We start from the raw sequence: 11,846 nt of genomic DNA on the forward strand, positions 1-11,846 counted from the left end.
CATCGCCTGGGGGACACAGGTGTCCCCAAAACCCCACCACGGGGCACCAGGGGCAGCTGTGCAGCCCCGGAGTTTTGGAGTGACCCCACACCCTGTGGTGAAGCCCCTTCCCAATTCTGGTCACCTCTGGGCAGGGCACAGCTGGATTGCCAGCAGTGCCCGGTGTCACCACCCCGGTGTCACCACCCCAGCGTCACCACGCCAGGGTCAGCACCCTGGCACCTTGTCCCCAAGGGAGGATGGTGACGTTGTGGCGTTCCAAAGGAACTTTGGGGACAGTGGAGCTGCTGGTTGAGGCACTGGCCCCAGCTGTGCCCGGGGCACTCCCAGCCATGTGCCACCCGCCCGGAAACGGGGACGGTGACACTGCTTCCAACCAGGATTTAAATGCCACCAAGGTTAGGAGCAGCTGAGAAGAGATTTCCAGGATTGGATTTTTGGATGGAGATGCCTCAATTCCGGCTAAGCTACACTTTAAGCATCAACGTCCCGGGTCGGCCCCCGGGCGCTGACACGGTTGTCACCCTCCACGTGGCACCAGGGCACTGGCGGGTGACAGCTCTGGGGGTGCTCTGTGGGGGCCGAAATGCGGCTGCTCACAGTCCCCGAAGGACCCCAGAGCCAGAACCACCCCCGAGCTGGGATCCCATGGGACCCCAGAAACAGCACCCGGAGGACCCCAAACCCAGGATGCCAGAACCAGGATCCTGAGGAACCCTAGAGTCAGGACCCAGAGCCAGGACCCACATCTGGGACTCCGAAGCCAAGGCCCCAAAGCCAGAAGCCCAGAGCTGGGACCCCAAATGACCCCAGAATCAGGAGCCTCAGAGACTGCAGAACGAGTACCCCAAAGGATCCCAGAACCAGAACCCAGAGTTGGGACCCCAAAGCCAGGACCCGGAGCCATGGCCCACAGAGACCCCAGATCCATGACCCTGGAACCAGGAGCCTGAGGGACCCCTGAGCCAGGATGCAGAGCTGGAACCCCAAAGCCAGGACTCCAAAGCCAGGATCCAGAGCCGGGAGCCAAGAGCTGGGAACCCAAGAGAGCCCAGAGCCAGGATCCCGAAGAACCCCAGAACAGGGACCCTGAATGACCCCAAAACCAGGGCCCTGAGGGAGCTCAAAGCCCAGAGCCATCGCCCCAAGGGACCCCAGAGCCAGGACCCCAAATCCCAGGATAGAGCTGCCAGCCAAGCCGGGTCTGGGGGTGCCCAGCAGAGCCATGGCCAGGCATCCCCCCAGTGTGAACCTCAAAACCAGAGCTGGAGAGAGAAGCCACAGGCCAGTCCTTTAATGCAAGAGAGGACAGATGGGGCTGGGAACGCCCAGCACTTCGGAGTGCCCAATTCCATGGATCCCATCCACGTGCTCAGGTCTCCTCACCACGCTACCCAGGCCTGTGGAGGGGTAGATGCCACCGGTGAGCCGGGACTGGGGACATTTGGGAGCCACAGCTGGGGTAAGGGACCCCCACGGTGACAGGGGACCCCGGGGAGGCTGGCACCTACCGCAGGCACTGGCAGAAGCGGATCACGGCCTGCTCCTGCTCCGCAGTCTCGATGGAGCCCGGCCGGAGCCGCCGGATCTCGCGGATGGCGTCGCCGCCGGCCAGCTGCCGCTCCTTACACAGGTAACAGGCCAGCAGGGTGCCCGTCCGGCCGTGGCCCAGCATGCAGTGAACTGCCACGGCCTGGACACAGGGACACGGCGGGTGGGTGGCACTGCCAGACCTCCCCGTGCTCCCGGTGTCACTCTCTGGGTGACAGGTGATGCCCACTTTGGCACTGCCTTCATGGAACCTCCCCCTGGTGTCACCTTCCCTCACACCCCCTCCCCTCATCTTCACAGGTGTGTCAACCCCCTGAGATGTCACACCTGCCAGGTGTCACAGCCCCACCACGGGTGTGTGTTCCCCTCCAGGTGTCATCCTCCCAAGCTGCCATTCCTCAAGTGTCCCTCCCCCAGGGTGTGTCCCCCATTAAGGTGTCATTCGCCCGAGATGTCATCTCCCCCCAGGTCATCCCCTACCTCCCAGGTGTCCCCCACCAAGGTGTCATCTTGCCAAGATATCACCCCCTCCAAAGTGTCCCCCACCATCAAGGTGCCATCCCCCCAAATGTCCCTCCTCAAGGTGTCCCTCCCCAAGTATCTCCCCCCTTGAGGCGTCACCCCCCCCTCCCCCGAGGTATTGCCCCCTCAAGGTGTCCCCCTGCTGAGGTCTTCCCCCACCAAGATATCACACCCTTAAGGTGTCCCCCACCCTGAGATGGCACCCCCTCAAGGTGTCCCCCTCCCCGCCATCCCCACCCAGGTGTCCCCTAGGTGTCCCCCAGATGTCTTCCCTAGTGTTCCCTCCCCTGGTGTCACTTCTGGTGTCTTCCCCCAGCTATCCCCCTAGATTCCCCCCCCCCCAGTGTCACCACCACCCCAGGTGTCCCCTTCACAGTCTCCCCCGTTGCCTTCTCCAGGTGCCCCCACAGTGTCTCCCCGCAGTTGTCCCCCAGGTGTCCCCCAGGTGTCCCCCAAGTATCACCCCCCAGGTGTCCCCGGCCGTACCTCCCCGCGGCCATTGGCCTCCTCCACGATCTGCAGGAAGCTCTGGATCTGCTCGAGGGTCGGGGGGGTGAAGTCGGGCACGCGGAACCGGTGGAGCTGGATTTGGGGACAGCAGCCGTGGTGGGGCGGAGCCCGCTCGGTCAGGGACACGAGGTGCCGCACGCCGCGCTCCCGCAGGTAGCGGTAGTGCCCCGGCTCCCGCGGCATCGCCAGCCCCGCCAGCCGGCCCTCCACCACCCACGAGAAGTTGGGCGGCTCGGATGCCCCCATCGCCTGTGGGGACAGGGGACACTGCTGCTCTGGGGACCCCACCCGAGCCAGAGCCCTGGGACAGCACTGCTGCGACCCCCGGGACCCCCAGGGAAGATCCCTTCACATCCCCCAGGTCAGAGTCCCCAAGGTCAGGACCCCCGGAACTCCCATTTCGGAGCCCCAGGTCAGGATCGCCGGGACCCCCAGGGAAGATCCCCTGGGAGCCCTAGCCAGCCATCCCCCAGGTCAGAAGCCCCAGCTCAGAACCCTTGGGGCCCCCATTTCAGATCCCCAGGACCCCCCAGGTCAGGCCCCCATGCCTCCCAGTACCACCCCCCAGAGAACACGGCCAGGTCAGGACCCCCAGGACCCCCTGGCCATGACCCCTGGGAGTCACAGTTCAAATTCCCTGGGATCCCCTGGCCAAGACCCCCAGATCAGAGCCCCCACGTCAGGTCCCCCAGGACCCCCAACACCTCCTCCCCAGTAAACGTGGCCAAGCCTCCAGGATCCCCAGGACCCCCAATACAGCCCCTTCCCCCCCCCCCGAGAACGTGGCCAGGCCCCCTGGGACCCCCAGCTCAGACCCCCCCAGACCCCAGAGAGCCCTCTGCAGGGACCCCCAGCTCAGGCCCCAAGACCCCCCAATACCATCCCCCTGGAGAACCCAGCACACCTCCAGGAGCCCCAGTGCCACCCACAAAACCCCCTGGCCAGAACCCTCGGGAGCCCTAAATAAAGCCCCAGAGCCCCAGTTCAGACCCTGCCCATCAGGACCCCTGGCCCCCCCAAAACCAACCCCTGGAGAACCTGGCCAGATCGCCAGGACCCCCAGGTCAAGACCCCCATGCTCTGCAGTTCAGACCCCCCCTGTCAGGATCCCCGGGACCCCCAGGCCCCCCAGAACCACACCCTGGAGAACGTGGCCAGGATAAGCCCCAGCTCCCCTCCACCCTCTGCCCAGGCCTCCTGGGACTCCCAAATAAAGCCCCCAGACCCCAAATTCAGACCCCAGAACTGAGACCCACTCCAGGGTCAGGACCCCCAGCCCGCCCCCAGACTCACCCCCCAGGAGAGACCTTTGTCCCCCAAATCAGACCCCCCAGAACCTCATCAGCCCCCCGGGCCCGTGTGGCCGCCCAGCTCGGGCTCCCCCCTCCCCACGGGCCGCAGCTCCGGGCCCGAGCCCCGCTGGGCCCCGGCCCCACTCCGCTCCCCCCGGTGTCCCCCCGGTGTCCCCCCGGTGTCCCCCCGGTGTCGCCCCGGCCCCGCCGTACCGGGGAGGCCGCACGGGGCGGAGCTGGGCCGGAGCCGGGGCGGAGTGAGGAGGAGCTGAGGCGGAGCTGGGCCGGAGCTGAAGGGAAGCTGGGCCGAAGTGAGGCGGAGCTGAGGGGAAGCTGTGGCGGAGCGGGAGCGGAGGGGGCCGGGAGAGGCGGCAGCGAGCGGCGGAGGCGGCGCGGGCGGGCCCGGGGGTGACACAGCGGAGAATGGGGACGCGGCGGAGGTCGACTGGGTGTCGGGGAGCGCGGAGAGACAAGGGAGGCACGGGCCGGGACACGGGGCTGAACCTCCGGGACAGCGAGGTGGACCCAGCAGGACGGGGCTCGGCAGGATTGGGGGGGCTGAATCACCCGGGACAGGCAGGGGGCTGCGGGACCCCAGGGCTGAACACCCCCGGGACACGGGGATGATCCTGCCGGGGCTCTGGGACTGAGGCCGCCGGGACACGGGATTGCCACCCCGGGGCGCTGGGAGTGACCCCCAGGGGCTCCAGGACATGGGGCTGAACAGCTCGGGACTCCAGGACTGCGCCAGCGGGACACAAGGCTGGACCCTCCGGATATGTGTGAGACACGGGGCTGTAGGGCTGAATCCCCCGGGTACAGAGCTGGACCCCCTGGAACCCCAAGGGCTCCAGGAGTTCACCCCCAGAGCTCTGTCTGAATCCCCCAGCTCATGGGGCTCTGGGACTGAACCCCCAGGGACATGGGGCTGAACCCCCCAGGGGCTCCAGGACTGCCCCCCCCTTGGGCTCTGGGACATGGGACTGAACCTCCCCAAGCCCGGGGACACTGGGCTGTCCCAGGGCTGACCCCAACAGTCCTGGCCCCTGGGTTCTGCCCCAATGCCAGCCCCACCGTGCCCAGCGGCTCCCAGGGGTGCACATAACCCCAGCACTACCCTGTCCCCATCCCCAGCTCAGCTGCCTGTCCCCAAACCAGAGCAAGGGCTGGGAGCCCTTCCTCCCTTTCCCTTCTGAGCCTGGATCCATCACCTGAGGCCCGCAGTGCCTTGGTGGGCCTCAACCCGCTCCCCGGCCCCCAAAGACCACCAGAAACCCATTTCTCCTTTTATGTGATGCTGGGTGGCTTTGGGGGAGGGGGTTACACAGCAGGGATCAGGGACACCCCCCACAGCCTCAGGGCTTCACGTACACCTCGCCCACAGTTCTGTAGGGGAAGTTCCTCCAGCCGAAGATGGGGGCTTGCTCGGGGCTGTCGTACATGGCCGACACCACCCCTGAGTTGGAGATCCCCGTGTCCCACATGTACACGGACGAAATCTCCCCCACGAAGGACTGCCGGGCATCGAAGCCGCCCCCAAAGCTGTCCTGGTCCTGTCCCAGCACGATGGACGCCGGCACTCCCACCACGTAGCCCTTCTGCAGCCCCTTCCTCGGCCAGGGCTTCCCGTTGAACCAGAATCCCACGATGCCGGTGGAGGATTCCCAGCTGACGCAGACGTGCTCGCTCTCCCCGAGGCTTATGGGCACTGTGAAGAGCAAGGGCTTGTCCCCCACGCTGAGCTCATACTGGCCGGGCCTGGGCTTGAAGAGGAGGATCTCATTGCTCTCTTCTGTGGTGGCGTAGGAGAAGAGGCTGTAGGGCCGTGTGAGGTCGGTGAAGGACCTCAGGCACACGGTGAAGTTGTCCAGGGGCTCCTTCAGCTTCGCCGTCACCTGCACGTGGGCGGTTTGGGACTCTTGGGGGAACACGAACACCGAGCTCGCCAGGTCTGGGAGGGGCGAGACAGAGGTGGCTGCTCCTGCCATTGCTGGAGGTGGCCTCCAGCATCAGCGCCCGGGGCGGTGCCACCACCACCGGCTGTGGCACAGGGTGACATGGGGTGGTGAGGACGAGCTGTGGGGAGCAGGGGAGAGCCCGCGTCCCCATCTGTCCCCTCGGTGCCATCCCTACCATCTATCCACAGGGTGTAGGTGGCCACAGCCCTGCCCTGGAGGCTGGTGGCTGTGCAGGTGTAGGTGCCCTGGTGGGTGTCGTTGAAGGAGGGGAGCAGCAGGACGTTCTCGGGGCCTTTCTGCAGGGGAACTGGGCTTCCTTTCTTCTCCCACAGGAACTCCTGGGGCCTGCACGGGGCCGGGGTCACTCAAGCAGGGGCACACGTGGCATGGCCATGTGTGACCCGGGGCCATGCCGGGCGGTGGGAGGGAGGGTGGGGGACCTTACCCGGGGTCTCCGATCACTTCACAGGTCAGCATCAGCAGGTGGTACTTAGTGGGTGCCGGTGGCTCCGCCCAGATCTCGGCCCTCTTTGTTTCTGCAGCACCCAGAGCTGGGCTGGGGCTCTCCCTGCCCTGCTGTTCCCGCCTGTGGGACCCCAGTGGCGAGTCCCTGCCGCCCCCCACTGCTGACCCCCCATTTTGGTCCTCGGGGTGTCCCTTTGGGCCCTTGCTGTGCTGCAATCGGGTCCTCTCCTCCCACCCTTGCCAAGATTCCTGTGCCTTGCACGGCCCCCTGCAATGAGCTCCGGGTGGCCTTTTTAGGGCATCGGGGGTCCCCGTCCCCCCCTTGCAGAGCTCGGGGTGCCCCTTTCACTGCATGGTTACTGTGGGCTCCCCCATAGCCCCCTTTTCCCCCACCCCACACCCTTTGGGATCACTCAGGGTGCCCCACTGCCCCCAGAAACCCACCAGCATGTCCCCGTGCCCCCCTCTGCACCCCTCTTTCCCCATGTCCCCCGGGGGGGGGGGGGGTCCCGGTGTCCCCCCGTCACTACCTCGTGGGGCCGCGGGGCTGAAGAGCACAGCGAGGATGAGGAGGCAGAGCCACAGCCGCGCCATGGCACCAAGGGACCCGGCCACTGTCACCGCTGTGGGAAGGGGGGACCTCGGAGCAACCCGGGGCTGCTCAGAGGCTGCTCAGAGGACACCCAAGGGTGACGGTGACTTTTGTGGCGACAGTCACCTTCGTCCCCAGGCCCCAGGGCTGTTGGGCAATCGGGCCGGGGCTGGTGCCTGAGCGCTGGGGCGGGATTTGGGGACAATTCCCCTGTCCCCAGGGGAGGGGCCTTCCCGTTCCTGACTCTATGTGAGGCTGGGCAGCGCCGGAGCCGCTGGATCCGTGTCCTGCCTGTGCAGGGACGGCCGTGGGGCAGCTCGGGGGGCGTGGGAAGAGGAATGGGGTGCCCCGGGTGTTGGTGGCACTCAGGGGAACCCTGTCCCTAGCTGGGGAACCTTCCTCGTTGCGGGTCGTAGAGGTGATGGGTGCTGTGTGATGGGTGATGGGGAGATGGGGGTGAAGGATGGGGATGAGGAGGGGACAGGGGGGACCGAGGCCACCCCCGCCGCAGACCCTGCAGCCCTCAGGTCCCCAGCGCCTCCCGGAGCCGGGGTTTCACCACCACGTCTCCCTTCACCTCGTAGCTGAGGCTCTTCCAGGCCAGCAGGGCGGGCGGCAGGCGCAGGGACAGGAAGGCTGCGCGCATCTTGTCCGGGGACAGCCCCGTGTCCCACAGGTAGACGTCGGTCATCTCCCCCGAGAAGGAGTTGTAGAGGTCGAAGCCGCCGCCGAAGCTGTCCTGCTCCTGCCCCAGCAGGATGGCAGCCGTGGCCCCCACCGTGTAGCCCCTCTGCAGCCCCTTCCTCGGCCAGGGCTTCCCGTTGAGCCAGAACTCGGCGATGCCGGTGGCGGATTCCCAGCTGGCGCAGACGTGCTCCCAGTCCCTGCGGCCCTCGGGGACGCGGAAGGTGACGAACTTGCCCCCCACGTAGAACCGGTACTCCTCGGGTCTGGGCTTGAAGAGCAGGATCTCGTTGTCCTGGGCTTTGGTGGCGTAGGAGAAGAGGCTGTGGGGCCGAGTGAGGTCGGTGTAGGAGCGCAGGCACACCGTGAAGTTTTGCAGGGGCTGCTCCAGCCGCGCCCGCAGCACCACGTAGGCGTCGCTGGGATCCTTCCGGAACACGAACACCTTTCGGTACAGGTCTGGGGACAACAGAGGGGTCGTGCTGGGAGGTTGGGGTGTCCCACAGCCCTCTCTGACTGTCCCCGAGGTGACTCCCTGCTCCAGCATCCTCCAGCCTCTTTGACCGAGAGTGATGCGAGGTCCCTCCTGGACCTGCCCTGCTCCGTGCTGGTTCCTGTCCCCCCACCCCGGTGTCCCCTCTACCTTCCTGGGCCAGGATGCCCGTGAGCCCCGCCAGGACGGGCAGCCAGAGCTGCAGGTGGCCCATGGTCGGTGCTGGAGCCGGGCGGGAGTGCCGCTGCTGCCGGGTTTATGTGCCCGAGGGTGGGAGGGGACTGGTGGGAGGATGTGTCCCCCCGATCCCATCCCCAGCAGCCCGGCGTGCCCGGGAGGGGCGATTTCATGCCCGGGGTGGGTGATTTCATGCCATCACGCGGCCGTGCCACAAGACCTTGGGTCACCCGCCTGCACGGGGCTCCCCTTGGAGCAGAGCCCTGGGCATGTCCCCCCCTCCCAGTGACAGGGACACCCCAGCCGTGTGTCCACCTGGGTGGTGGGGTGGGGACACCCTGGGCACTCCTTCCCCAGGTGTCCCTGCTCTGGGCAAACCTCCGTGGGAGGGACTTGGTTTGATTTGGGATCATCCGAGGGGTGCAGGGAAAGGTGCCCCTGGCCCACAGCTCGGGCACATCCCGGGCTCTGCTCTCCCTTTCCTGCCTGAGGGGACAGAGATGAGCCATGGACACCAGGTGGCTGAGTGTCCAGTGTCCTGGGGGGGTCCCAAGGGGACAGGCAGGTGGGAAGGGGGAAGGTTTTGCCTACCCCAAACGATGCTCCCTGGCTGAGGGTCCAGAGTCCAGGCTGGGGGTATGGAGTCCCTGCAGGGGTTTGATGGATTCCCGGTTGTGGGGACGATGTGGGCTCATTCCCCAGCGATCAGTCCCGCAGTTTAGCGGGGATGAGCCCCCAGGTCTTGCAGGGCCTGGCTCAGGCAGAGCAGCCCCATTGTCCCCCCCGCTGCTCTGCCCGTGTCACACCCCGTGACTGCACGCGCCCATCCCTCGTGGGCTCTGACCCCCACTCCCCTCTGGCAGGCTGCACAGCTTCCTTAGGAACTTTTCCTGCCAATTTGGAAGCACGAGGAGCATACGCCCCCCATTTCCTGTCCTCCTCCCGGGCCCCCCATCACCGCCCAGTCCCATCCAGCCCATTAACTGGGCTGGACCAGTGCCTCTGGCCGTTGTATTTATTGTGTGTTATTTCCACTGGATCCTCTCAGCTTGTCAGGAGAGATGGAAAAAATCCCATCACTTCCGAAATCTCACCCTGGCCTAGGGAGGGAGGGCTGGGGCTGAGCCTCGGGGATTCCCCAAGAGCCTGGGGTGACCCCCCCGGGCAGCCCAGAGCTTTCTGCGTTGGCCAGTTGAGGGATCGAGTCCCAAAGAGGGACTGAGACCCCAAGGGAGGGGACAGAGGGTGGAGGGCACCGAGCTGAGCATGGAATGGGGGGTCCTGAGGGAGTGTTGGGTGTGGGACAGAGGCTGTGGGGTTGGGGGGGCACTGTGGGGCCAGGGGTCAGCACCCAGGGGCCAGTGCTGGGCAGTCAAGGGTTGGTGCCAGGAGACCAAGGCTTGTGCCAGATGGCCAAGGGTCAGTGCCGGGTCACCCAGACCAGTGCGGGACGGGACAGGGGTGGGTGGTGGGGGCACAGGGACTGGTGTGGGGCATCTGAGGAGATGGAGGAGGGCTGAGGTCAGTGCTGGGAGGCCAGGGGTCAGCTCTGAGTGGTCAAGGCTGGTTGCCCAGGGTCCAGTTTCAGGGAGCCAAGTCTGGCGCCAGGGGGTCGGGGCTCAGGGCTGGGGCTCCAGGCCCGGTGCCGTGGCTCTGTTCGGCTCCACGCTGCAGCCCCCGGAGCTCGGCAGTCCTCGGCAGCCCCCGGCGAGCAGCAGCGCCAGGGGCCCGAGGCCGCAGTGCAGCACCCCCAGCCCCTCGCTCAGCCCCAGCGCCAGGTCGAAGTGCTCGAAGGAGCCGCAGGTGGGCTCCAGCAGCTTGGTCTGCAGCAGGAAATCCCCGGCCAGCCCCGCTCCGTAGGGCCCCCAGAGCCCCAGGAAGAGCCAGATGAGCCTGGCTCCGGCCGCCCAGCTCGCCCTGAGGCGCGGCACGGCCAGCGCGGCCAGCAGCAGCCCCGCGGGCAGCAGCAGCAGCAGGCAGAGGCACAGGCTCAGGTGCAGCAGGTACGCCGGGGCCAGGATGGCCACGCTGCGCCGGACACAGCTGGTGCCCGCCGCCACGCCGCTGACCAGAGCCGCCGGTATGGCCAGCAGCAGCGCCACCGCCCACAGGGCCACGGCCCGGCGGCGGCTCCGCGGGTCCCAGCGAGCCCAGGCGGTGCCGCAGGAGCCGCTGGCCACCAGCAGCGCCTGGGCGAAGAGGCTCCAGTGCCACAGGAGGTGCGTGAGGCGACACGGCCACGTCCCCAGGTGCCAACCCCTCGCCACGCCCGCGGCCAGCGCCGGCAGCAGCGCCGCGAACAGCGCCGTGCCCAGCGCCAGCTGCGCCACCAGAGCGCGGCTCCGCGGCCACCGCCACGCCTGGGGACGCTTGGCCAGGGCCACCAGCAGGGCGCCGGAGGCCAGCGCGGCCGCGGCGCAGGTGACGGCCAGGAAAGGGGGGGCCACGCGCTGGAAGAGGGGACAGAAGCGGTTGTGGCAGGGTGTGGCGTCGTAGTCCAGGAAGGTGTCGTTGCTGTAACTGTCGTCGTAGAAGGAGGAGAGGTCGCCCATGATTTCCTCCAGGTCCACGGAGCCCTGGGTCTCCAGGGTGTCGGGGGTCTGCGGATCAGGGGGATGGGCGTCAGGCAGGTGCCACATCCCACAGCAGCCCCCTGATCCCGGCCATGGGGCTGCCCCCCGGCGGTGCCGGGATCCCGGGCTGGGCAGGGCGGGTTATCAGGAGAGGACACGCTGCGGGCACGGGGTGGGGGCACGGCTGGTGACAGCCGGGGCTGCGGGACGGGGCCGTTTCTGCACAGGAGGGACACGGAGCCCTGTGGGAGGATGCAGAGCCCGGAGGGTGGACACACACCCCGGACGGTGGGTGCAGAGCCCGGAGGGTGGACACAGCCCCCGGACGGTGGGTGCAGAGCCCGGAGGGTGGACACACACCCCGGACGGTGGGTGCAGAGCCCGGAGGGTGGACACAGCCCCCGGACGGTGGGTGCAGAGCCCACAGAGCCTCCCCGTGAGGGAGCATTTACCAGCAGCCCCTGCTGCGAGGCGCGGTCCTGCTCAGCACCAGGGACCCCCATGATCCTGCTCAGAACTGGGGACCCTCACGGCTCTGCTCAGTGCTGGGGACTCCTGGGACCCCACTCAGCACTGGGGATTGCCATGGTCCTGCTCAGCACCAGGGACCCCTGTGATCCTCCTCATATTCCCCCTCACACCGAGGACCCCCAGCCCTCCCGTCGGTGGGGATGTGACACCCTTGGGTGCAGCGGCAGGGACACGAATTGGGGGGGTCACTCACCACGGGGACACAGTTGCCCATGACGGGTTTCCCACGATGGCAGCGGCTCCTCTGAGTCCGGGGGCTCCGCTGGGTGCCGGGGGCGGCGCCCGCGGCTCAGGGGGGGTCACTGGGGTGGTCACTTGGGGCACCCACACACCAGTGCCCACGTGCCTGGAGGTGTCCGGGGGTGACTTCTCGGCTCTCCCTCCCTCGGCTCCGCTCCTCCCGCTCCAAAGGGAGCCGAGGACTGCGGGCAGGAGATAAGAGCTGCCCCCCAGAGCCGCCCTCCCGCCTGGCACCCGGCGGAAAACAAGGAATGCCGC

The 11,846-nt window shown here is 67.4% G+C and overlaps 4 protein-coding genes across 5 annotated transcripts; all 4 read right to left on the reverse strand.

Annotated features, from left to right (window-relative positions):
• Positions 1 to 1,266: 1,266 nt before the first annotated feature.
• On the reverse strand, positions 1,267 to 4,172 carry DUSP23 (dual specificity phosphatase 23). 2 transcript variants are annotated; one of them, XM_066206644.1, is made up of 4 exons: positions 4,089 to 4,172; positions 2,560 to 2,832; positions 1,512 to 1,693; positions 1,267 to 1,400 (listed from the first exon to the last, which is right to left on the reverse strand). In XM_066206644.1, exons 2-4 carry the CDS (start codon positions 2,827 to 2,829, stop codon positions 1,391 to 1,393), a joined length of 462 nt encoding a protein of 153 aa, XP_066062741.1. In that variant the 5' UTR covers positions 2,830 to 2,832; positions 4,089 to 4,172; the 3' UTR covers positions 1,267 to 1,390. The 2 variants fall into 2 exon arrangements, with proteins under 2 accessions (XP_066062741.1, XP_066062742.1); XM_066206645.1 differs by lacking the exon at positions 1,267 to 1,400 and having other exon boundaries at positions 1,508 to 1,693.
• Positions 4,173 to 5,149: 977 nt separating this feature from the next.
• LOC136302869 (mucosal pentraxin-like) lies at positions 5,150 to 7,069 on the reverse strand. Its single transcript, XM_066206463.1, has 4 exons — positions 6,829 to 7,069; positions 6,279 to 6,369; positions 6,009 to 6,178; positions 5,150 to 5,826 (listed from the first exon to the last, which is right to left on the reverse strand). The coding sequence occupies exons 1-4, from the start codon at positions 6,890 to 6,892 to the stop codon at positions 5,231 to 5,233; spliced, it is 921 nt and encodes a 306-aa protein (XP_066062560.1). The 5' UTR covers positions 6,893 to 7,069; the 3' UTR covers positions 5,150 to 5,230.
• A 344-nt stretch (positions 7,070 to 7,413) lies between these two features.
• LOC136302870 (serum amyloid P-component-like) lies at positions 7,414 to 8,281 on the reverse strand. The gene is made up of 2 exons (XM_066206464.1): positions 8,218 to 8,281; positions 7,414 to 8,033 (listed from the first exon to the last, which is right to left on the reverse strand). The coding sequence occupies exons 1-2, from the start codon at positions 8,279 to 8,281 to the stop codon at positions 7,414 to 7,416; spliced, it is 684 nt and encodes a 227-aa protein (XP_066062561.1).
• Positions 8,282 to 9,863: 1,582 nt separating this feature from the next.
• On the reverse strand, positions 9,864 to 11,587 carry ACKR1 (atypical chemokine receptor 1 (Duffy blood group)). The gene is made up of 2 exons (XM_066206502.1): positions 11,542 to 11,587; positions 9,864 to 10,844 (listed from the first exon to the last, which is right to left on the reverse strand). The coding sequence occupies exons 1-2, from the start codon at positions 11,560 to 11,562 to the stop codon at positions 9,864 to 9,866; spliced, it is 1,002 nt and encodes a 333-aa protein (XP_066062599.1). The 5' UTR covers positions 11,563 to 11,587.
• Between the last annotated feature and the right edge of the window lie 259 nt (positions 11,588 to 11,846).

This window comes from Chamaea fasciata, unplaced genomic scaffold (assembly GCF_029207755.1).
Source record: "Chamaea fasciata isolate MVZ Bird 193981 ecotype frontalis unplaced genomic scaffold, bChaFas1.0.hap1 SCAF_31, whole genome shotgun sequence".
NCBI lineage: Eukaryota > Metazoa > Chordata > Aves > Passeriformes > Sylviidae > Chamaea > Chamaea fasciata.